The sequence below is a fragment of the Cuculus canorus genome, chromosome Z (genome assembly GCF_017976375.1).
Source record: "Cuculus canorus isolate bCucCan1 chromosome Z, bCucCan1.pri, whole genome shotgun sequence".
Classification (NCBI taxonomy): Eukaryota; Metazoa; Chordata; class Aves; order Cuculiformes; family Cuculidae; genus Cuculus; species Cuculus canorus.
Window position 1 is genome coordinate 75828298 of NC_071441.1, and position 25561 is coordinate 75853858.

The window sequence follows — 25561 nt, forward strand, 5'->3', positions numbered from 1 at the left end:
GCTGGTGTGAGCCATTACAGGCGAGTTTTATGGGAGGGGCTTCAGACTCACTTTGTGATAAGGTGGTGGTTGATCACAGAATCATGGAATGGCTTGTGTTGGAAAGAACCTTAAAGCTCATCCACTTCTGATCCGCTGCCATAGGGCAGGGACACCTCCCACTGGATCAGGTTACTCCAAGCCCCATCCAACCTGGCCTGGAACACCTCCAGGGATGGAGCAGCCACCAATTCTCTGAGCAACTTGTGCCCGTGTCTCACCACACTCATGGTAAAAAATGTCTTCCTAAGATCTCATCTAAATCTACCTGTTAGGTAATCTGAATCTGATGATGTGGAAGAACGTGTACGTGAGGAGCCGTGGAAATTTAGTGGCTGGCATGAATATTTGTGTGGTGATAGTAGGGTGTGCTGGGCAGTCTGGTTGGTGACCGCCTACAAATGCTTCAATAACCCAGTTTGTGTTTTGCTTGCTTGTCTTCATTTGTTTTTCTTTTAAGAAATCCAGCCAAATTGTGACCCTCTCAGAGGCCGTTACATAACCACTGGTGGTTGTTAAGCGTCTGGTGGTGTGACTCTCAGATCTGTCTAACTGTATGTCAAGAGGTGGATCTGTTGGCAAATCCTCCCCTCCATCACTTCGTGCTTTCAACCTTTTCCACGTGTCAACAAGCGTTACACTGAGCTTGATGGGAAGTGTCAGCCAATAAAGCCTTCCCCTCGTTTCCACAGGCTAATAAACTTCAGGCTAAAGTTTTCCACTCATTTCCTTAATTCTGGCTATTTATCCACTGTATTACAGTAGACACACCCATTATGTGCTTCCAGCTTCTGTCTTCTTGAGTGTCTTCCATGTCATCCAGTGACATGAGTGAAAACCCATAGCCTCATCTTTGCAGCACCTGAATTCTTCTGAGCATCTATGTCTGTTGATTAAAGCATTAGGAGAAATGTCTACATGGAAGCAATGAGTTCTATTAGCCACTAATTTTAAGAAAAAACCCAAGAAACTTTGATTCAAAGTACACGAGCAGCTGTAGCCACTGTTTTCTGGTGTTCTGGAGAGAGGTCAGAGTACATAACCACAAGGGAGGATCGGTCAGGAAGCTAACAAGAAGAGTTTTCAGGGTGAATATGAGTATCCTGCATGAGGTCTGCAGTATGAAAAAAATATTGGAGTATATTTAAGGGTGGCAGCTGTTTTTTGGCAGCTGAGCTGTAGTGACTGCTGGAACTTTGTGGTTGCATGAAGCATGGACAATTGAGTCTGTAGGATGATCTTGTGTGAAGATCTGGTTTAGCTTGGATCAGTCAGTCAAATACTTATGTCTTGAAGGATTTCATGCATGGGTGGTGGGGAAAAGTTGCTGATGTCAACACACCTTGCTGAAGGCACAGGTGGGTGGTCTGAAAGCTTGAGGCTTCACAAGAACATCTCATGCTGCATGGTATGTGGGTTGGTGGTTTGCAGTTGGACTCAATTGTCTTAAAGGTCTTTTACAACCTAAACAATTCTGTGATTCTGTGGTTTCTCTTTTCTGGATTGGAGATTGGGCCCCAGTGTTGGATTGGAGGCAGATGATGGCAATTGCGCAATACAGATGGGCAGGAAGAAGGAAGGAGGGGTCAGGGCAATGAGCACATCCTCAGCTTTGGTGTCCCTTTCCTGTTTGCTTGGTCCAGTGTCAAACATCTGGATGTGAGCTCAGTCCACCTCCCACTCTGGGGCCATAGCTGGGGTTCTCTGAACTATTTGTGCCTTGAGGCTGCCCACGTGGGCAGGGCTGATGTCAAACCATCCAGGAAGGATGAGATGGGTAATAGAAAGCTTCCAGCTTCCTTTTTGTAAGGAGAAGTGCATATGTAACCTATACAGCACTTGCTATGTGGGACCATCCTCTTTGCCTCCTGGAGCAGAAGGTTTTGCTTGCTTGTTGTGTGTTTGAGCTTCACATCCGTCTCTGTTACCTGTCCAAAAGGTCAGACTGGACTTCCAGGCACCTTGCTGCTGGGAAGAGGTTTAGGCAGTTTTTAATTAAGCTAGAGGTCAGATCTAGTGGCTTTGTCCTGGAAGTCTGGACAAGGGGCAGGTCCCCTTAGCCAAGTGACTGGATGAGAGGAAATGGCTTCAAGTTGTGCTAGGTTTAGATTGGATATTAGGGAAAATTTCATTACTGAAGGAGTGATGAAGCCCTGAAAGAGGCTTCCCAGGGCAGTGGTAGAGTCTCCATCCCTGGAAGTGTTTAAAAAATGTGTAGATGTGGCACATGGTTTAGTAGGCACGGTGGTGTTGGGCTGACAGTTGGACAGGATGATCTCAGAGGTCTTTTCCAACTTTAATGATTCTGTGATTCATGGTTCTAAGATCCTGGAGTTATTCTGGATTGAAATAAGCTCCAGAGGTCCTTTGGTCCAGCCCTCTGCTCATAGCAGGGCTGGCTTCTACATCAAACCTGCCCACGCAGGGCCATATCCAGTTGAGTCTTGATGCTGTTCCTAAGGATGGAGACAACACACTCCCTTGTGTCATCCCTTGGGCGTCGAACCATGCTCTCAGTGAAGGAATTTTCTAATATCCCATCAGAGTTTCACATGCTGCAGCTACCGATCCTCAGACCTTAAGGTGAGCAGCTGCCGTGCTTTGCTGCTGGAGAAGGCTTTCTGCCACTGGTCTTTTCCATGCCCCTGGCATGTTGCTGTTGGGTTTCTCAGCTCCTCGGGAACATCACCACTTTCTAGCAAGGCAGCAGCATGTGTGTGCCTGCCTGCATGCGCTGAGAAGGCTTATCGCCAACTGACCTAATTATTATAATCTTGCTCTTCCCTAGATAGTGCAGGTTCCCTTGGCTCTCAGGAGGCTTCCCTGGTTTCTCCAAGCTGCTGTTTGATTCCTTGTCTGCCTTTTAATAACATTATTCGTTCGCTCAGGCTAGGTGAAGCCAAAGAATGAGCTCAGTTGCCAGATACAGTCCATTACTTGTGAACTACCTCTTCTGCTCCGATGGACACCCTGCTGGGTTTGGTGTCTCCAGCCTGCCAGACCTTCCAGGCAGCCCCTCTGCACGTGTTTGCTTGCAGACTCACTGTCCATCGCAACTCTCTTCTTTTCCCCTTTCTCTGACTGTACACACGCTTCCTCTTTGCTGCAGAAGTCCTCTGGCTGCCCAAGTTAATGGGTGAAATTTCTACGTTGCCACTTCTTGCCTTGCTCATGGGTGCAGGGTTGTTGCCTAGCCCACATTTTTCATTGCCTAGCCCGTTTTTAAATTGCCAAGCCCAGATTTTTCTTTGCCTAGCCCTTTTTTTCATTGCCTGCCCCATTTTTTCATTGTTTATCCCGTTTATTTTCATTGCCTATCCCACTTTTTGTTGCCTAGCCCTGTTTTTCATTGCGTAGCATGTTTTTTTATTGCCTATCCCATTTTTTTTTGTTGCCTATCCCATTTTTTTTCGTTGTCAATCCCATTTTTTTTGTTGGCTAGTCCATTTTTTTCCTGTTGCCTATTTCTTTTTTGTTGTTGTTGTTCCCTGTCCCACTATTTGTTCCCTATCCCATTTCTTCTACCTTCTGCCAGACTCTTCCTGCTGCCCTGCCCTCCCTGCTGTGGGTGCTGCCTTCCCTACCTACCCCTTTTCCTTTCCATTAGGGGTTTATTTGGATACAGATGACTTTTAAAGGTGGCAGATTCTGTTTTCAGCAAGACAGGGATTTGCAGCATGTTAACGGGATTTAGCAGCTACTTCAGCATAAACAAAATAAAGCCCAGGAGGGGAAAAAAAACCCCATCAACAAAACATTGCATCTCGAGGTGAGTTCCCCCTGTCCATAAACTTTATTTTTCTTCCTGCAAATTGAAGTTGGGAATTATCCCTGTGCTGACTGAAAGCCTCTGCGATCCCCGTGAGGCAGAGAATAACCCGATATAACTTGGTAGCTCCTTGCAGGGACAGGGCTTACTGCTAAGCTCACCAGTTAAACCACCTGGTGGGATCAACAGAGGTTATCAGCATCACAGGGTCTTGGTCGCAGAGGGGCTGAAATACAAGAAGTCAGTAGGATTGCCCTGAAAACCTGTTTTATTTTTCCCTTGTTCTGTAAAAGATCCATTTTGACCTGAAAGGGAGCGGGACAGGATACAGCGGGGCATCATCCAAGCATCAGAGGGGCTTTATCTGCCTTGTGGTTTCTGCAGTCTTGGGTGTTATCTTGTGGAATGCCTGATAGCCCATGGAGAATAAATATTTTCTCCTGGGGCAGAGCAGCCTGTGAGAGAGCTGGGAACAAGCCAAAGCAGAAGCATTGCTGGGAGGATAAAGCCTGAAAGGGCTGGCAGCAGTGCTGTGCCTCGTGCCTGCAGAACTGGGGCTGAAGCAGCCTCCTCACTTTGGGGGAATGTGAGCTCCTATTTCCCTTATATCCCTCTTCTTTAAAAGATAGAAAAGTGATACCTGTGACATCTTCTGAGATTCTAATTTCTAATAGATATGTTAATTACAGTCACGTCTTAAATTATGTCTTCTGTCCTGGGGGATGTCCTGGTGCATAGCCCAAATTATCCTTAGGGGATTCTGAATACCTACGAATCCTAAATTGTGAATTTAGGGGTTCTGAATATGCCTAAATATCAGCCCCTAGAATAAACAATTGATGCTAATTGTGTTGAGGGTTTTTTTTTAATGAGCCTGCAGAAAAATCATGATAGTAAGGATAGTTGTGGGGGATAAGAGGATTTTTAGCTGGGATCTGGTAGAGTGGACAGTTTTATTTGCTTAAAACTGGAAACAAAATAATGTCAAGTCAAATTTCCTTTGTTCAATCCAGAATGAAGTATGTTTCAAAGTATTATAGAATCATAGAATGGTTTGGGTTGGAAGGGACCTTAAAGCCCAGGCAGTTCCACCCCATGCCATGGGCAGGGACACCTCCCACTGGATCAGGGGCTCCAAGCTCCATCCAACCTGGCTTTGAACCCCTCCAGGGATGGGGCAGGCACAGCTTCTCTGGGTAACCTGGGCCAGGGCCTCCCCACCTTCCCAGGGAAACATTTCTTCCTAAGATCTTGTCTTTATCTCCCCTTTTACAGCCAAAAACCATTCCCTTTCATCCTATCCCTGCATTCCCTGAAAACGCCCCTCCCCAGCTTTCCTGTAGTCCCTATCCGTACTGGAAGCTGCTCTAAGGTCTCCCCGCAGCCTTCTCTTCTCCAGGGTGAACAAGCCCAACTCTCTCAGCCTGTCCTCATATGGGAGGTTCTCCAGTCCTCGGATCATCTTCATGGCCTCCTTTGGACCCATTCCAACAGTTCCATATCCTTCTTATGTTGGAGACTGCAGAACTGAATGCGAGACTCTGGATGAGGTCTCACCCGAGGGGAGTAGTGGGAAGAGTCCCCTCCCTTGAACTGCTGGTGACTCTCCAGCCGCAGGGTGCCCCTGGACTCAGGTCCCTCAGCAATCACAGAGGTTCTTCAGGCTCCCTCTTGGAGAGAAAAGCCTCAAAGAAAACTTCAGTGGGAGCAGGGAAAGCTTGCCCCAAGCCCCAGCATTTTGTGGTTATGTTACAATGGTTGCATCTTCCCCTGAAATCTCCAAGTGTTTGCAGTAACTCAGGGCTGGGTATGGAATTCATTTTTTTGATCACTCCTATTGTTAGGCTCAGTTACTTAACCAATGGCTCATAAAGATCCCTCAGATGCCCTCATCTGACTTGCCTGCACATGCATCCAAGAGCCAGCAATGATGGGCTTCTGCCTGCAAGGCCCTTTAATGTGAGATGCCACCTGGACGTATGGATTGATCAAATGCTTCCTTATCTTTTTTTTCTTCTTTTTTACCAAAGCTAAATAGTTTGGGCTCTTTATTTGCACTGTGAAGTCAAAGGTAGATCAATAGCAGGCCTCCTGCTGTGTTGTTTCTGCTGAAGGTGCTGATGATGCTCCCCGTTGTTGCAACTACAGTCCTGCCTCCATGTTCTCATTATGATTAACTTTGGGTCTGTTAATCCCTTGGATGTAAGCAGAGGTTGGGAGGTGCAGAAAGCGACTTTCCCACATGACCTCCTTCAGACCCTGCAAACATATTCGGTGGGGCTGCCACGTGGTGGAGGTCATCATGGGAAAACCTTCAGGATGAACGTGAAGGATGTTGTAGAGAGGTGGATGTTGAACTCTTCTCCCAAGCAACAGGTGATAGGACAAGAGGGAATGTCCTCAAGCTGCAACAGGGAAAGTTTAGATAGGACATCAGGAAAAATGTCTTCATAGAAAGGGTTATCAGATACTGACAGAGGCTGCCCAGGGAGATGGTTGAGTCCCCACCTCTGGAGGTATTTAAAAGATGGGTGCTTAGGGGTATGATTTAGTAGTGGACAGGTACAGTTGGAATTGATGATCTTAAAGGTCTTTTCCAGCCTAGGGATTCTACCCTTCAACAAAAGAACAAAAAATAATGTAAAATTCATTCGTGGATGTATTTCTCGGTTGTCTTCATGCCTGCAAGTCTCCCAGTCACTGTGGAGGCAATGGCTGGTGGGTCTTCCACTGCAGGTGGAATCTTGGGGTGGACGAAGCTGTCCTGAAAGGTGAATCGTATTGGTTTTTGATGTCTGCAGGTGGTTCTAGGTCCTCTAGTCATTATCCAGCTCTGTAGGAACACTGTTTCCTTTTGGGTCAGGAAGCAAACTTACCAAAATAAGTATTTGTGGCACTATCCGTGACTAGGCTGTATTTCCAGAGAAAAAGCTTCTCTCAATGATTTCTTGGCCTGCTTTCCTGAGCTGCTGGGTACGTACTCAAAGCAGTAACCCCAGAGGTGTTCTGAAAACTAAGGCCAAACTTCTGATGTCCATCAAAGACCCTGTAGATCTGTGATGCTTTCCATGTGGTGGCACCTTGAAGCTATAAAACCTCTTTCCACCTCCCCAGGTTAGGTGGGAAAGCCAAGCGTTTAAGATGAGTCCCAACCGGGGTTGTTGCATTTCTCAAGAGGGGGAAGTGAGGCACAGTGAAGGAGCCAGCAATACATCCCAATCACACATGCAGTGCATGGTGCGCTTGAGTCCGTGATGGGTGGAGGACTTGGACACAAAGAGCAGCTCAAGGACATTTTGGGATGAATTTGAGGTTCTTGTCCCCAGTACACTGGCAGCGATGCTGCTGCTCAGTGGGATATCCAAGGCTTGGGGTTTGCAAAGGGGATTGATGTCAAGGACACAGCAGGGAATGTTTGGACGGAGGTAGGGCTGATGGATTCCAAGGTTGAACATCAAGTATCTTGATCTGGGACAGTCATCTAGTCTGTCATTGCTGCTGGTAGAGGTAAATAGACAGTCTCAAAGCTCACTTGTCCTCATATTCGTGTCAAAATAGGTCAGCTGTCGTGTCCTCAATGTACCTGTCTCCATTTGCTTTGTATTAATGAAAACCTTCCTGTCTTCCTCGTGCCTGCTGGGGCTCAGCTAAGTCGAGCTGCTTCGTTTACCTCTTATTAATCAAACCCTGCAGTCCCCTGGGCAATAAATGTAGCTGCACAAATACTTGCAGCATCTTTATCCTCTCAGGGTTGTCAGGCTGCTTTTCTTCCCATCCTCATCACTGGCTTCTTGTCACCCCTTACTTGCTGCAGTTTAACAGGAGAGATAATTTCAGGGGGAGTGGGGCTGCCTGGGAAGGGCTTTTTGGGAGGTATGTGGCTGCTTTGCTGCTGCAGAGCACCCAGTGAGCAGAGCAGTAACCTGGGAGGGATTGTGAAAAAATGCACTTCAGGCATCAAAGAGGAGGCTGGTGACCGGCTAGTAACTCACGAAAATTCCTGTCTGGGGAGGTGCTTCACTTGGTATTTGCAGGGTTGGTTCCTTATCCTGGTGAATTGTTTCAAGCTGTCTCATGAGCTGCTGGAAGAAGCTAAATGTTGGGGGTGGATTTGAGAGGAGGGTTAAGCCAGTGGGCTCAGTCCACACTGCTTGGGCAAAATGAAGCTTGGAAAGAGCCTGATCACCACCCATCCAGGGCCGAGCATCACCTGCTGCTGGGGCTTTGGCCAGCATGGTGGACTGGTGTGTTCACAAGGAGCTGGAGGCAATCCGTGCCACATAGCAGCATCCTTTGGCTCCGCAGGATTCTTAGCAGGTGCTTTAGTGTCTACACTGGATCACATCCTCTCCTGGAGCAGCTGTCAGGAACCCAGTGCAAAACCTGTGTCCATCTAGAAATCAAAAGTGCTCTCTGAATTGCTATGAGAAACTACATGGGAGAACACGCAGGAGGTCCTTGTGGGCTGAAAAATGAAATCAAGGTCTGCAAGGGCATCTTCCCAAGCTGTGAGAGCTGCCTTAGATGATGCCTTTTGCCCACAGCAGTCTCAAGGAGACAGGGTTAATTCATATCGCGCGATTGCAGTGAGAATCACTTCTCTGAAATGCAGTCACTTTGCTGGGTGGAAGCCCACTGTCTGGACCATGTCCAGTCCGCATGGCCAGGAGCAGGAGCTAAGGAGGACACTGTCCAGCTCCAGGGGAAGGGAAAACTTTGGCAACAGACTCAGTCTGGCTGTGTCCTTCTTTCCCAAGGAGAAGGTTCAACAAATAGGTAGGATGTGGAAGATGCTTGTGGCTTTTCCCCTGTTTTTGCAGGTGGTTACAGGTCTTATGTTGGTATATTTGAATCTGGAGGAAGCCAGAAGCAGGGACGGGGGTCCTGGAAATCTGTTATTGTGACACTGATGTCCCATTCCTTCGCCAGCTCTGCATCACTGTGCATCTGCTTGGGTGGTGTTGAACAGCAACCCTACAAGGTTCCCTGTCCCGTTGTGCTCCCCGTGGCTTTGTTTACTTACCAGCCTCTTAATTTGTTCTTATTAGACCAGAAATGTTGTGAGGAAGTGTCGTCTTCTGCATGCACAGAATTGCCAGTTTCGGGTTCACAATTCTTCTTCTTTTCCAGAAGTTATTTAGAAGTTCTCCAGTGGTGGTGATGGTCGCTGCCTGTAAGTGAGCTGATAAAAGTCCATGACTGATGCTCCTGGAGTGACCGTGATGTAAAAGGCAATCTGCTACTTATTTTATAAAACTTGGACTTTTAGATGTGGTAGAGGAGCAGAGGTTCAGGTTCCAGAGGCAGGCTTTGGAAATTTTGGGGTTTTGTGGGTGTTGTTGAGTGGGGGTTTTCAGGGTTGTTTTTAGCACTGAAGTTAATTAGAAATTCAGAAAATCTCTGAATTTGCTTATCTGTGCATGGAGTCATTCAATGAGATGAGCTAGCTCAGAGAGGGGCACAGTAAGTTGTTTATTTTCCCTTTCCTTTGCAAAATGCTAGAGCTTTACTGGATGATTTTTCTTTCCAGTTCCCATTGAGCAGCTCATACTGGGCAGAAAGTACAGAGATGCCCTATGAGCAAGCCAGGCTCATGTTGTAGGGAATCGTTTCGATTTGAAACCCACCCCTTGCTTTGCTTGTGAAACCCAAGCCCAAACGTCGCCAGATCCAAGGCCATGAAGGACTGTTTGGCTTGGTTGGAGCAACAGGAAGATGAAAAGCTGGATATGAGCCGGCAACGTGTGCTTGCAGCCCAGAAAGCCAACTGTGTCCTGGGCTGCATCCAGAGGAGTTTGTCCAGCAAGGTGAGGGAGGGGATTCTGCCCCTCTGCTTTGCTCTCATGAGCAAAAGCATGGAGTCCTGTGTCCAGTTTTGGAGTCCTCAGCACAGGAAGGACGTGGAGCTGTTGGAATGGGTCCAGAGGAGCCCACAAAGATCATGTGAGGGCTGGAACAGCTCTGCCATGAGGACAGGCTGAGAGAGTTGGGGTTGTTCAGCCTGGAGAAGAGAAGACCCTAGGGAGATCTTAGAGCAGCTTCCAGTACCTGAAAGAGGCTCCAGGAAAGCCGGGGAGGGGCTTTTTAGCAAGGCCTGTTGTGACGGGACAAGGTTTAATAGTTTTAAAATTAAGGAGGGCAGACTTAGACTGGATATAAGGAAGCAATTCTTTACACTGAGGGTGGTGAAACACAGGTTGCCGAGGGAGGCAGCAGAGACCCCATCCCTGGAAACATTCAAGGTCAGGTTGGATGGGGCTCTGAGCAATACGATTGAGCTGATGATGTCCTGTCTTACTGCAGCGGGGTGGACTCGATTACCTGTAAAGGTCCCTTTTAGCCCAAGCCATTCCATGGTTTACTTATGTCCAGTGCTCATGGTGCAGAAGGTGGTCGATGCTGTGAAAAGCATCTTGTTTCCTCATTCTCATTTCATCTTTCAAAAGCCTTAAATATGGGGACTTCTGAGGCTCTCTTGCCCTCGGTCTTGTTGCACAGAAGAGCTTCAGTTCCAAAAGAAGTGGAAAGCTATGATGAAAGGAAGCAGGAGGTGAGATTCCATGAGAATGTGAACCTCGTGAGGTTTGACAAGGCCAAGTACAACTTCTTGCGTGTGGGTCGGGGCAACCCCCGGTATCGGTACAGGCTGGGAAATGAAGGGATTGAGAGCAGACCTACTGAGAAGGATTCTGAAGGATGAAAATCTGGACATGAGCCATCAATGTGCGCTCGCAGCCCAGAAACCAACTGTATCCAGGGCTGCATCAAAAGAAACATGACCAGCAGGGCAACAGAACTGATTCTCAACCTCTACTCCACTCTGGTGAGAGCCCTCCTGGCACCCTGCATCCAGGTCTGGAGCCCTCAGACACAGACATGTTCTATGATTCCCGGGAGGAGAGGACCAGCTGGCTCCTCCTAACATAAAATCCCCTCCATCCATCCATCCATCCAGAGTGTCAGCTCCAGCATTTTGGCTGGCGGCCGAGGTATGTCCTCTGAATGCTGCTAAATGCTGGCTTGTGGATGCAAAAATGCTCTTTGCCAGCAAAGTACGGGCATGGTTTAATCGAGATTAAGCAACCTCCACGCCTGCCCTGCTGCTGACCGGGGGATGCTGCTCCCACCCCTTCCCTCCCGATGCATGGGATGGATGACTTCAGCAGGCGGACATCTCCGCTTCTTTTCTAAGATTACAGGTCAGCCCGAGTGGCGTTGCGTTGCCTGGGTACCTGGACAGAAAAGATTTACTTTCTGATAATGGTTTCCCTTTGGTTATTTGCAAGAGACGGAGTGTGGCAGCTGGTTTGTGAGCACATGGTTGAAAAATGGGATTGCAAAGTGTATGCATCAGCTGGTTATTGTTACGCTTTTACTTAGGACCTGAGCTGTGCTCTCTGCCTGCAGATCGATGCCTGCATGGGGAGTTTTGCACCCTGGCTCTTGTCCATGGGATCAGGGCTCATCCTCTGAGATTCGTTGAGACATAGAATGGTTTGAGGTGGAAGGGACCTTAAAGATCATCCAGCTCCAACCCCTCTGCTATGGGCAAGGACACCTCCCACCAGACTAGGCTGCTCAAAGCCCCACCAACCTGGCATTGAACACCTCGAGGGATGGGGCAGCCACAACTTCCATGGGCAACCTGGGCCAGGGCCTCCCTACCCTCAGCGTGAAGAATTTCTTCAAGACGTCTGATTTATATCTTCGCCCCTACAATTTAAAGCCATTCCCCCTCCTCCTGTCACTCCATGCCTTTGTAATAAGCCCCTCCCCAGCTTTCCTGGAGCCCCTTCCAACACTGGAGGCTGCTCTAAGGTCTCCCTGCAGCCTTCTTTTCTCCAGGCTGAACAACCCCAACTCTCTCAGCCTGTGCTCATATGGGAGGTGCTCCAGCCCTTGGATCATCTTTGTGGCCTTTTCTGGACCAGTTCCAACAGTTCCATATCCTTCTGATATAGAGGATTCCAGAACTGGACACAGGACTCCAGGTGGGGTCTCGCAATAGAAGAAGAGCTTGGCAAAATGCGTGTGTTGGTTGCCTAAGGATTGCTACGTGCCACGTGCATCGTAGCGGGGATTGTGTGTGTGCACGGCATTATGTGGGCTGCTATTCTGGCAGGAGAATATCCTTTGTTCATGTCTTCTAGCATAATTCTTGCAGCCATTGTGTTCTACCTGGACTGCTGCTAGGTTGCTGCATGCTCTGGGAGGAGAAACAGTGCAGCTCTGAAGAGGAGATCATGGAGCACATATGAAGTCTGCATTTTTCTGCCGTTCCTTCAAATATTTTCCTTCAGCAGTGTTTCCTTTGGAAAGGTGAAAAATAGCAAGGGTAAGATGTGATGTGGGCTCTTGTTCCATTAGCTTTTAGTAGAAGCAGGGGAATGTGAAAATGGTTTCTGTCTGACTTAAGGCACTGATTGTAGTTTCAGCCGGTGTATAAATAGGTTATAAAACTCCGGCTCTTCTTTGTTCAAGGGTTGGTGGTTGTGAGTTTTTTATGACCCATTTCAGGTTTTATTTCTAGAAGGGGTGATATATTTCCATGGATCAAATTTGTATCAAAATCGGGGGACAGGAATCATGCCTTGCTGTCCTCTTGCAACCAGAGCGGTGCTCCAGCAGACTCCTTGCCCTGGCACCCCCTGGGTTACGAAGCCCATCTGTTGGGAAACCACTCCAGCCACGTGCACAAATCTCACATACTAAAAGACTTTGTGTTTCTAAAGGTGATGATGCTTTGTTTATCACAGAATCACAGAATCACAAGGTTGGAAAGGACCCATTGGATCATCGAGTCCAACCATTCCTAACACTCCCTAAACCATGTCCCTCAGCACTTCATCCACCCGTTCCTTAAACACCTCCAGGGAAGGCGACTCGACCCCCTCCCTGGGCAGCTGTTCCAGTGCCCAATGACTCTTTCTGTGAAGAATTTTTTTCTGATATCCAACCCGAACCTCCCCTGACGGAGCTTCAGGCCATTCCCCCTTGTCCTGTCCTCCGTCACCTGGGAGAAGAGCCCAGCTCCCTCCTCTCCACAACCTCCTTTCAGGTAGTTGTAGAGAGTAATAAGGTCTCCCCTCAGCCTCCTCTTCTCCAGGCTAAACAACCCCAGCTCTCTCAGCCGCTCCTCGTCAGACGTTCTCCAGCCCCTCACCAGCTTCGTTGCTCTTCTCTGGACACACTCCAGAGCCTCAACATCCTTCTTGTGGTGAGGGGCCCAGAACTGAACACAGTATTCAAGGTGTGGTCTCACCAGTGCTGAGTACAGAGGGAGAATCGCCTCCCTGGCCCTGCTGGTGACCCCATTTCTGATCCAAGCCAAGATGCCATTGGCCTTCTTGGCCACCTGGGCCACTGCTGGCTCATGTTCAGTCGGCTGTCAACCAGCACCCCCAGGTCCTTCTCTTCCGTGCAGCAAGAATGTTCCGTTATGTTTGAACAGAAAGATCCGAATCCATCTCCAAGCTACAAAAAACCCCTTTCTTATTGCAGTGAAGTAAGCTACGTAATAAATTATTGTCCGGCTGAGAATGAGGGATTTCTGGCTTTCTGGTTATTCATTTCCCTTCCTTGCTGAATGACCATGTCAAAGTGACTGTTTCGAGTCTGAATGTGTGGTCTTCTGCACTTGGTTGCCTTCTTTCTCTCTCCATGTTTTGGTTTTTTTTTTTTCCCCTATTTATTCCTGAGTTTAATTTAATGTCTCTGTCTTGATGTGCTGTGGCGCTCGCCTGCCCTGTGGCATGCCAGGTTTGTGGATGACACTGCAACGTGGCAGCTGTTGGGCTCCCGTCCTGTCACTTTGTCTTTTCTGCATCACCATGTGCAAGAAACCAGACCTGAGACAGGAAGGATGATGAAATATATAAAATGCTCAGCCAGCCACGGGTGCATTAGTGCCTTCAAAGCCCAAGGCTAGCTCCCGCAGCAGTCACTCCATGTGGTTTTCAAAGATGTTTACATCTTAATTCAGAAAGGGTCAGATCCGGGATATAATAATTTATGTTTCTGTGCTTGATGTTTTAGAAGGATATGGAAAAATACCGGCTATGAAGCAGCAAATCCAAAAGGTAGATGTGGTGCTTCATCTGTTATTATGGAGGTGTGGCAAGACCTGGATGGAGAGAGTTTTGGCTCGTTTTGATTGCTATAATTTTCCATAGTAACCGTTCCTGTGGTTTGATGGAATACAAAAGTGGCTGCCGGCAATAATCTGCTTCTTTCATTCACTGAGATACTCTCACTCCTTTAGAAAGACACATTGCTATTTTCTTGGTTTGAAAATGGGCTGGAGTAGGAGACAGAAAATATTGCTGCTGAGAGAGCTTATTAAAAGGAGGTGCTGGGAAGTGAGCTGCCTACGTCCCATGGCCACACTTCTAGGTAGGAGTTCAAACCCCAAATGCAGACAGTCAAAGGTTCTTCTGCCTCTAATGCTGCTGCCAGACAGTTATTTGCAGAGTTAAATCATGCAGAGGATTTCACCTGACCTGAAGGCACTGATAAGAAGCAGGTAAGAAGTAGGAGAGTTGCCCCGCAACAGCTGGTCTGTTCCACCTCCCGGGTCGGGGGCTGAGGGGATGCGTATCAGCAGTGACTTTGGAAAGGGGGGCTTGGAGAAGATGATGCGCAGGAAATGCGAGGGAGGTGGTGACTGAGGTTTGTCTGGGTTCTGTTCCTTCTGCCCAGCTGATGAGCAGAAGAGGGTTTCATGTCCATGAGAGGTGTTGGCCAACGATTCTTCACTGTAGGGAGTGGAGGCTGGGCAAGAGGTGTCAGAGTTGATGTTAGATGCTCATAGAGTTTTGTCTGCTGGCTCAGGCTGGGCTGGAGCCTCTCCCCAGATCTTGCCGGGTGCCTCTTTAGTTTGGCTTTACCATCATCCAATGCAGGCATAGATAAATAAATAAATCTGTGGGCTGCTAGGGTCCTTCTCAGTGCATTTCCCAGGTATCCCAGAGCACCAGGGACTGGCTGGATCACAGCAGATTGTGGGAGCAGAGGTCCTGCCTTGATCATCTACAGCTCTCCTGCATGTGGGTGGCTGCAGGGGGATTGCTCTTACATTTTGGTCCTCCCTATGCCCGGCAGCACCTGGGCCAGGTTTTAAGAACATCTGCTGCCACGTCTTCACGCTTCATTGCTGCTTACTTTGCTTAAACCTGTCCTGGAGGACTCCAAGATCTTTCATAGCTTCCACAGTTCTTTCTCAACCACGTTCCTGCCACAGGAGAAAAAACAAACAAACAAACAAACAAACAGACATGAGACTTCAGTCACAATGAGGTCTTTGAAACTGATTTTGAGGACTTATTGTAGCGCTCCAGAGGTCCTGGAGTTATTCGCAGGGAAAGTTTCCCTGGAGGGCAAGTTTCCATCACTGGGATGAGACATGCCCTGACCATGTGGCTTGTGCCACATGCTTCTCTGCTGAGGCTGGCAAGCAGGATTCTCTTGTGGAGGAGGTCATCCTCAATTAACTCTTGCCATGCTACTGAAACAGGCAGGTGTGTATTTATTATAACCCCTCAGGGAGAGCAAATGCAAGAGGGACACTGGAGGTCCCACCAGAGAAGACTCTGGAAGGAGTTGGCTGCATCAATATGTGAAGAATTTGCACCATGGCTGCCTTTTATAGGAAGCATCTCTTGTTCCTAGCAAAACCTGGGGTAATAAAATCCCATAAGTCAAGAAAAAGGTTTTCAGTGAGTGTCAGGGTAGGTCTGGAGCCCATCACAGCCTACTTGTAAGCTACGTGCTGCCCGGTGGCCAACCTGCCGTGGTGTCTCTGCGGAGAGAGGCTGCTCTGCATTCCTCCTGCCCTACGTTTGAATCGCAGAGGACTGGTGTGGGAATTTTTTCAGCACCTAGCTGGGGGATAAGTAAGGAAGAGACATCGGTTTCTCAACTGGGATGCCGTAAGTGAGTCATTTAAATCCATGTTGGAACAGCTGAGGCCAAGCAGTCAAAAAAATGGTCTGAGCCCTTGCTATTTAGATTTAGATGAGATCTTAGGAAGAAATGTTCTCTTGTGAGGGTGGGGAGGCCCTGGCCCAGGTTGCCCAGAGCAGTGGTGGCTGCCCCATCTCTGGAGGTGTTCAAGGCCAGGTTGGATGGGGCTTGGAGCCCCTGATCCAGTGGGAGGTGTCCCTGCCACAGCCTTCAAAGAAACTCATCATGTGTGAGAAAGCATTTTAGGCTTTCAGCGTACATCCCGTGGAAGCAAAAAGATTGCAAAAGCAACCTCTTTATTTTGATTCCTTTGCTGATGCCTGACCAGGTTGGACCTTGCGTTGAAGACAGAAGATGTGTGGGGTTTGGCATAATGGTAGTTTAAAATGTCAATTTGTCTTGCTGAGTTGGAGCATGAATTTGTTTTGGGAAGACCTCTGCATGGGCTGTAGTCTTGCTGACAAGGTTGTCATGTCAGCATGTTTTGGGCGAAAAGACCCTGCTCGTCACTTCAAGAAATGAAGTTTTTGTGGGGTCTCTGCTCTTTTGGAATGGCCAGGGCACGAGTGGGTCCCATCCCCAGGGAGAAGTTGTGTGTGGCCACCCTTGGAATGTGTGGCCATGCCTTGTGTGTGGCCATGCCTTGGAATGACGAGGCTGCTGTAGTCCAGGTTTTGGAGATGCTTCGTTCTGGTGTCTAGAGAGGGGGCAGCTGGAGCACCTGTCCTGGAGGAGGGCACGTGTGTGGGATCCTCTCACCCAGGCCTCAGTGAGGTGATGGAAATGCATTACTATCCCTGCATCTGTAATCTTGTAATCATGGTCTTATCCTCCTTTTCTTACATCGTTTTGAGTGGCAAGTTCCCCTGTGCTGTTGCATCCCACCCATCTAGTCCAAACTGCTTTCCTTCTCCATTGCTGCTCTTCAGACACACCATGTGGTTGCTCAGCTTCAACACAAGCCTGGAGCACCTTTGGGAGAAGGAGAACAAGATGTCATAAAGCATGCTTGTTCTTAAGGAGTTTATTTGCTGATTAAGAGTAGAACTTACTATGCAAGAGTATAATTGCCATAAACTGTGTGATCTTGCTAAAGCAAGAACCCTATTTAGAACCCTCTTTAAAGTAAGTTATTAATAATAATTATACATTACAGTAATACCAGTAATTACTAAGTTATAATAAGCAGTTTACAAATGTATTGACTTCTTCTGCTGATGATTCCTTATTTTATGGTCATAGTAGTGAGTACAGTGTGGCCTTATTAGGAAAGGTTTGAAAGGTAGTTTTCAGTCCCCCAAAACTTGTAGCCTTAGTCCCTTGATAAAGTAGGGGGAGGAGGAGGGAACAGCAAAACAAATATAGATTTGAGGTACACCTCTGTTATCATTAAGGACCATCTCTGGGGTCTGTGAATCCTTGGCTGTATGTGCTATGTGAACACAGATCCAAGGGATTGGAGCTCCCTGAGGAGCTTTCAAGAACATGAGTTTGCTCATTTTGGAAAGGCATCAACTGCTTTGATGCTCAAATGTGGGTTTGAGATTTCATTTGAAAATCTCTTGTTTGCACATGTTTTGAGGGTGAGATTAAATGAGAAACCTGCTCCAGGCACAAGGGTTCCCTTACATGCAGCACCAAGAGGCCACGAAGTCGATCCGAGGGTTGGAGCACCCCTCCTGCGAGGACGGGCTGAGGGATTTGGGCTTGTTCTCTGGAGAAGAGAAGGCTCCAGGGAGACCACAGAGCAGCTTCCACTACTGAAAGATGCTACTGGAAAGCTGGAGACAGGCTTTTTAGGAAGGCCTGTTGTGACAGGAGAAGTGGTAACGGTTTTAAACTAAGAGAGGGGAGATTTAGACTGGATTTAAGGAGGGATTCTATGATTCTATGACCATCCAGCCCATGCCACCTTCCCAGTGGAGAGGGTTAATTTTGGAAAGGAAGAGGAGGTTTAGCATTAGATATCACTGCAGAGAAAACCTCTTGTGGATTGCCTTGAATTAGTCTGAATCTACGTGGCAGCTTCCCTTCCCAAGGTGCCTCCTGCCAAGGAAGAAAGTCCATTGTTTGAGCTCAAAAATCTGTCCCTCTGGAAGGACCAGGCTGCTGGGACCAGAAGCCAGCTTGCAGGATCTGGCAAATGGCCCTCTGTAAACCTGTGATTGTCTTGGGTTTGTTTTGTCAAGCACATTTTATTTAGGTAGAGCCCAGAAATCAGTGGGTTACAGCCTAAAAAGCTCTGCCTTGAAAAATCTTCTAAGAGATGGTGACCAAAACAATCCTCACCTGAGCATTGGGATGTCTCTGGGCAGGCTCATGAAAGTGGGGAAGGCAAGTTGTGTGGTAACTGGGAGAAATTCATCTAAACCAGGAAATACTGCCCAGAATGAAATATGGAAACAAGGCTGCAAGAGCAGAGGAGACTTTGTTAAAGTGATGAAGTGCTCAAATATCATCTCACGGAATCAAAAAACCATTCAGATTGGAGAAGACTTCAGGTGGTCACTAGACTTGCCCAAAGCATCAGGTTTGCTGTAGTGGTCAGACCCATGAGGTCCCACCCATGAAGCCCAGTGCTGGAAGGTCGCGTGGTCAGAAAGGGAATTCAAAGGACAAATTCAGAAACCCCAAAGCTGGTTGCTACCTGAGAGTGCCAGAAGATGCCCCAAGATCAAGATGTTCCTCTGCTTGTTGAGCCTCTATTGACACCCTGAGTTGGGTGACAGTGTCATGTTGACAGTGGTCCTGGCACACTGGGATGTCCACGTTGGCAGCCGGTTTCTGTGTCATTATGTGATTTACACCGACTAAGTGCAGACTAAGCATATAAAGAAGCTTACAGACCACCATGACTTGTTAGTCTTTTATCTTATTAGAAGGGTCAAATGTCAACCAACTCACCATCCATGCCTGGACATCTGCACTAGGGATGTTTGCATATAATGATGATCCTATCCCAGGTGAATGTGATAACTCATCGTCCTTAAATGTAGAGGAGGGGTTTTTTCTTGCTAAGTTCTCATTTCAGTACCAGGTGAAGGTACTGAAAGATGACTTGGTTTTGGAGTTTCCTACTAGAGACCCATTGACGTTTCAAATACTTGGTTTGTGCTCATTTTCTGGACTAGATGACTTTTGACAAACCCGTTCCCTTTCAGTCCACTACCTCTCCTGTTGCTAATCATCAAAATGCTGCTTGGGCATGGGATGAGCACCCCAAAAGTGTCATATGTGTTGCTTTGCTTTATGTGTTGTCATACATGTTCAAGGGGGAGCATCCTCTGGGCAGTGCCCTGGGCTTGATTTCCTCCAGTGCCACCTTCAATAAGAAATAAAGTGGCTAAAATGTGGCCTGACAATATCCAAGAAGTGTTTGGACAGTGCCCTCAGAGCCATTGTGTGGATGCTGCGGTTGTCCTTTGCAGGGACAAGAGGTGGACTCAATGATCTTTGTGGGTACAAATGATGATCTTTGTGGGTACTCGATGATCTTCCAGCTCAGGACGATTCTAAAAAGCTTTGGTTTTGTGCTGTGTGGTCACAGGGGATGGAGGGTACCCTCTAACTCTGCTTGCGCCATCTCAAGTAATGTCACCTGTATCAGCTATCCCCTGTCCCATGCGGTCATGTTCCAAACGCTGTTATGCCCTCCAGGACTGGTTCCTGCCATTTATTCTCCCAGCTCTTCCTTTAGCACATTCTAGATAGTAACCGGTGCTTTTACCTTCTCCCCCTTGCCCCCAGCTTTGGTAATTGGCACTAATTAGCTAAAAAGGGGAGAAACATGCCCTCCAGCATGCACTCCTCCAGGGCTCCATGCTCCCTGGGGCTCCTCTGTTTTTTTTTCCCCATGTCTATTTTTTTCCTTTCTCCTTTTTAGTACACCACATGACTTTTTTTGAGGAGCTAATGTGCGATATTGATCTACATAATGAGCCTTTTCGACAGTCCAGGCACATTTGGGAATAACTCCTTGAGAAGATGAAATCCTTAGGCCAGAACTGCTCGTTCCCGGCAGTTTCCAAATGAAGCCACGATTGTTTAAAAGTGACAGATGACAAATAGTTCAGAGACTGGAAGTTACACAAGCTGGGAACAGATTTTTTTCCTTCTTCTTCCCTTCTGGATGGCATGTGACTCACTCTGGATTTGCTTGATAATTTTATACTTGTCTCCAAATGGACCGTACATCTCAGTTCCCGGTGAAGGAGGGGGTGAGGGATGAAGTTTGGGATGGTTTCTGGGAAGTAATATCTTGCCTTTTTTATCTCGCTTTCTCAGGCCCCCTGCATTCTCAGCATCTCTCCTGAAGGGATGGAGAACTCATCGGTGGCATCAGCCTCCTCGGAGGCAGGGAGCAGCCGCTCCCAGGAGATTGAGGAGCTGGAGCGTTTCATCGACAGCTACGTCCTGGAGTACCAGGTCCAGGGGCTGCTGACAGATAAAACAGAGGGGGATGGTGAGAGTGAGAAGACACAGTCCCACATCTCACAGGTGGGTGAAGGGCACGGTGTGGGGTGAAAGAGGGGCTGGGGAACTGGGTTGGTGATGCATGTCCAGCTGAAGCAGCTTTCCAAGCCCAATGAGAGACTGGATTTAGAGCAGAGTGCTTATTCAGCCACATACAAGGTGTCCGAATAATTGGTAAAAGTCTCCTGCCAACTGGATTTTGTTTTTCCGTGGTCTCAAGGTGCATGCTGTGAAGTTTTGTGACTTCTGCAAGGTTCCCATTCATTAATGAGGGACGTTTCGTTTGTAAATGAAGGGCACCTCTCTCCATACAAACAGTATGCTGCTTTGCCAGGATGGAAGAATCTTGGGGGGGTTGCGAAGAACTACAGGGGCTGCAGCAGGGCGATGCTCGGTAGTGAGAAGTGCTCCCATATATATGCACAGGGGTGTCCATAAAAAAAAGACACACCAGAACATCAAGTAAAAGCCCGAAATGATCCCCAAAAGTGTGTCGTTTGTGGGGATTTTAATACGTGTGATAACTTGTTGACTTTCTTCGTGGTTGTTTTGTCAGAGAAGGAAATTTCAGAGGATGGGAATACCTATCAAACAGGGGGATGGTTTTAGGGATGTGGTTTGGTATTGTCATTACGAGCGACGTGGTCCTAGTGAGGTTTGTTCCTGTAATGGACATCTCCTTGTCTAACGCAAGGAGAAATGAAACCTCCTGAACTGTTGTTGTTTCAAGGGGGAATCATTTGTATTCTGATGCCATGGTGTCCCAGATGTGTGCTGAAGACGTGAACTTCTGAAGGGATAAGGAGCCTGAAGGGGGAATGGCCTGAAGCTCCGTCAGGGGAGGTTCAGGTTGGATATCAGAAAGAAGTTCTTCACAGAAAGAGTCATTGGGCACTGGAACAGCTGCCCAGGGAGGGGGTCGAGTCGCCTTCCCTGGAGGTGTTTAAGGAACGGGTGGATGAGGTGCTTAGGGACATAGTTTAGGGAGTGTTAGGAATGGTTGGACTCGATGATCCGATGGGTCCTTTCCAACCTTGTGATTCTATGATTCTGTGTAGGGACCAGTGAGCTCTGGTCCATGCCCTTGAGCTTGTAAAGCTGCTGTGATCCTCTGTTTCTGCTAGAGGTGCTTTCCTACCCTGCAAGGCTCCCAGTAGGATAAAATACTTAGGTTAGAGACCATTTACATACTGATTGTCGGGAGAAAATAAAGAATAATGAGGCTGAAGGATCATAGGGGTAAATGTATGGCTGTCATTAGATAGCTGAGATGTGTTTGAGCTGCTGGAAGGATCTGCTGGTCCAATTTGGGTCTTTGTCGCTTTATATGAGAGACAAAGGGAGACTGATCCTGAGCAGAGATGCCCAAACTACTTTGCACTGAACCTTAATGTTAGCTCAGCGACTAATGAGAATGTATGACAAAGCCGAGCTGGGGATACGATGATGGCGAGAAAGGCAGGGACCAGGCTGGATTTGTCCAGCACCACAACCTCCTCCAACATGCAATGAAGTTTTCTTGCAGGTCATTTTGTCTCTCATTTGATGCTCCAGTCTATTCATTGTTTACAGATGAGGCCCCACTTTGTTTTGCCTTTGAACTGGGAGAAGCAGCTGGGATAGTGAGGGCACCTCCCCTTCCTGGGTGCCCTCCTGGATCTGCTGGAGGGTAGGGAGGCTCTGCAAAGGGATCTGAACAGGCTGGACTGCTGGGCCGAGACCAATGGCATGAGGTTTAACAAGACCAAATGCCGGGTCCTGCACTTGGGGCACAACAACCCTGTGCAGTGCTACAGACTGGGGGAAGAGTGGCTGGAGAGCTGCACGGAAGAGAAGGACCTGGGGGTGTTGGTTGACAGCAACTGAACATGAGCCAGCAGTGTGCCCAGGGGGCCAAGAAGGCCAATGGCATCTTGGCTTGGATCAGAAACGGTGTGACCAGCAGGTCCAGGACGTGGCTCAACGAAGTGCACTCACATTGCACAAATGTGAAAGCCAAACCTATCCTAGGTTGCATCGCAAGAAACATAGCCAGAAGGTCAAGGGAGGTGATTCTGCTCCACTTCTCCTGGAGAACCCACCTGGGGTACTGTGGGGTACCCTGTTCAAGAACAACCTGGATGTAATGATTGTGGAAGTAATCAGAGGGCTGGAACACCTCTCCTGTGAAGACAGGCTGAGAGAGTTGGGGCTGTTCAGACTGGAGAAGAGAAGGCTGTGGGGAGACCTTCGAGCAGCTTCCAGTGCTGAAAGGGGACTTAGAAAAAAAATCCAAAAGAGACTTTTTGCCAAGGCCTGGAATGACAGGGCAAGGGGCAATGATTTTAAGCTGAAAAAGAGTAGATTTAGACTGGACTGAAGGAAGAAATGTTTTCTTGCGAGGGTGGAAAGGCACTGGCTGAGGTTGCAAGTGGTGTCTGCCCCATCCCTGGAGGGGTTCCAGGCCAGGTTGGATGGGGCTTGGAGCCCCTGATCCAGTGGGAGGTGTCCCTGCCCATGGCAGGAGTGTGGAGTCTTTGAAGGTCCCTTCCAACTCAAACTGTTCTGTAATTCTCTATACGAAGGATCCATCCTTATCTGCTATTAGCTGTGTTTATCTGATTTATCTGAGCTATGCAGGTTTGCTGGCGCTGAGGATCTGATCCCGAGCTTTGGACCCTTTATATATTAGCTCAGTGCAAAGAAAGAAATTGCCCATCAAAGCAAGCTTTTTAACAGTAGATTTTGCTGAAGAGGTCTTTTACAATTTGAGGATTCAAGCTGTAAAGAGGAGGAGAAAATAAATTTAAAAATAAAGTAATCCAAAGTACTTTGTAATGCATGTTTTTTAACCTAAGGCTGGAAGATGGCTGTGTTTGAAGTGATACTTTGGAGGGGCTTCAGGTCAAACAAGCAAAGGGTATTTTAATTAGAGTGTCAAGTTTAGAAATACTACTGAATTAGAAATAAATATATAGTCACAGTTTTACAACCCCTTGCAGCCTTTCCACACCTCTGCCCATCTTCAGGACAAAAGCACCTAATTCTTGTGGCAGTTCATGTCCAAGTTTTGCATTAAGATCTTTAGTTGCCACAAGCAAATCCAGCTGTGAAAATGAGATTTCAACTTCCCTCGATCGCCTACTCTGAAAAACGGGAGCTGCTGGTGTTTTTTATGACAATGGTAGGACGCGCCTTTAAAGGCGGTCGGGTTTTGTTTTAAAAGAAAAATGAATAATAATGAATGATTAGAACATTGAACTCTTTAATTAGAACTCTTTTGGAGGTGTCTCAAGTTAAGCAGCCAAATATGGTTGTACCCCAGACCACGTGTGTCTGAGCTCGATTGGGATTTCTGTGTAAAACTCTGGCAAAATACAATATGTCATATTTTTAAGGCTCTGTACTGGACAAGAAGTGAGGATGGGCTTTTACGTAGGTTACCTGCTTCTACTGAGCCTTTTTTTAAGGGATGCGTTAAGAAAGAATTATCTGTTGTCGTGGAGAATAGAAGGCTCCAAGGAAACCCTAGAGTGATCTTCCAGTACCTGAAGGGGGTGAATAAGAAAACTGGGGAGGGACTTTTTACAAAGGCGTGGAGCGATAGGACGAGGGGCAATGGCTTTAACTTGGAAGAGGGAAGACTTAGATTGGACATGAAGAAGAAATTCTTCACGCGGAGGGTAGGGATTTGGCCCAGGTTACCCAGGGAAGCTGTGGCTGCCCCATCCCTGGAGGGGTTCAAGGCCAGGTTGGATGGGGCTTGGAGCCCCTGATCCAGTGGGAGGTGCCCTTTCTGGGATTCCTCAAACCTTTCTGGGATTCTATGAAAGCTATTCGTTTTCCCACCTTGTACGCCAGATTTCATGAGAAATAACAAAGGATTTTTATTCCTGGTTTTCTCTTCCTGATCGTTTCCTGTCAAAGCAAGCCATAAACATGCACATATCCTGCACCTCACAGGAGTAATCCTGGTGGAAGCCAGCCTGCTTGAAGGTCGCATGCTCCCTCTTAATGGGAACTGAAGGAAAAAGAATAGAGTTATGGTGAATACACTGGACTGAGACCAGGAAAACTGTTTTTAACTGCAAAGTTCTGCCAGCAACTTAATCTTTAACTTTGGTCGAGTTACTTAATCTCTCCGCAGTTCATTTGCGTGTGGCTGCAATAATGTTTTACCTGCCTGAGAGAGGATAAATTCACTCAGCCGTCTTTCTGTGTGAGATGCTTGGATGGTACGGCATCCCTGTGTAACTGCTTTCCATGGTGGGGGAAGAAAGGAAAGGCACCTTTGTATGCTTCTCCATCCTCCATATCACTCACAGGGAAGCTGAACCCATCACCAGTCTAAAGAATCCTGAAGCATTCCCATGGTGGGGGTGCCTCCAGCCTCGCTCCCACCGGATTAAAGGAAGAAAAGTGCAGTTTTCTTTGACTGCGGACATAATCATGAGTGAGCTGTACCTTGAGAGACCTTTCCGAGCACGTGATCTGCACTCAGAATCATTAAAGGAGATATGCATAGGTCTAGCAGAAAGTTCTGAAGCATGACAGCGTCATGGTTCTCCAGGTAGGTCAGCTGAAGTGGCAGGAGAGCAATGAGCAGCTCATTCACGAGCTTATTAAACGTGAAGCTGAAGTCTCCCATCTGGTTGAGCTGATGGGCAAAGCTGTGCAGGGATCACACACGTGGTTCTAGTAATGGCTCTTCATCTTATTTTGTGACCTCATCCATACCTATCAAGAAGCACTCGGGTAGTTGCTGTTTGTACAGAACTGCATTTTTAGTGTTCTTGGCACATCAGCCTTGGTGATGGTATCCCAGCGATGTCTCCGGGGCAGCCAACTGCTTCCAGGATGAAAGAACTTAGAAATGGGCTTAGTCACCAAGGTTCAGTCTCAGCGTTGTTGGGGTCAACAAAAGAGCCTTTTCTGTTTGTTTGCTTTATTATTTTTTTTCCCCCAATATGGTGCAACCCTTAGTTTCTTTGTGGTGGGAACCCTAAGTGACCTCAAATTGAATTATTTTGGTGGAAGCGTCTTGCTATCAAGCCCTGGGGGAAGCAGCAGGTTCCTGATCTGCTCACCTCTGCCATGAGCTGTCCTGCTGATCCAACCAGCTCATGATTCCTTATAGCTGAGAAGTCTCTTGATGGCCATGTTCCTAACCGTGGGTGAGTCTGGTGTGACAGCAGGACTGCTCTCCAGGGTGCAAATCACGTTGCAGTGGCCAGACCTGCAGCTTTGAGCTCTGTTTTGTTTAACATAAAAACACAGGGATTTGGCACCTGAGAACTCATGTCTGTCTCTGAAGCAAACAGAATTGGGAAAAGCAGAAAC

The 25561-nt window shown here is 47.7% G+C and overlaps 1 protein-coding gene across 6 annotated transcripts in view; it reads left to right on the forward strand.

Annotated features, from left to right (window-relative positions):
• CTIF (cap binding complex dependent translation initiation factor) overlaps positions 1–25561 on the forward strand; it is a 160913-nt gene that overhangs the window by 11277 nt on the left and 124075 nt on the right. For all 6 annotated transcript variants that reach the window (XM_054053528.1, XM_054053530.1, XM_054053532.1 and 3 more), the window contains exon 2: positions 20054–20266. In XM_054053528.1, the coding sequence (XP_053909503.1) occupies positions 20087–20266 (180 nt within the window). In that variant the 5' untranslated portion in view covers positions 20054–20086. The remainder of the gene's footprint in view (positions 1–20053; positions 20267–25561) is intronic.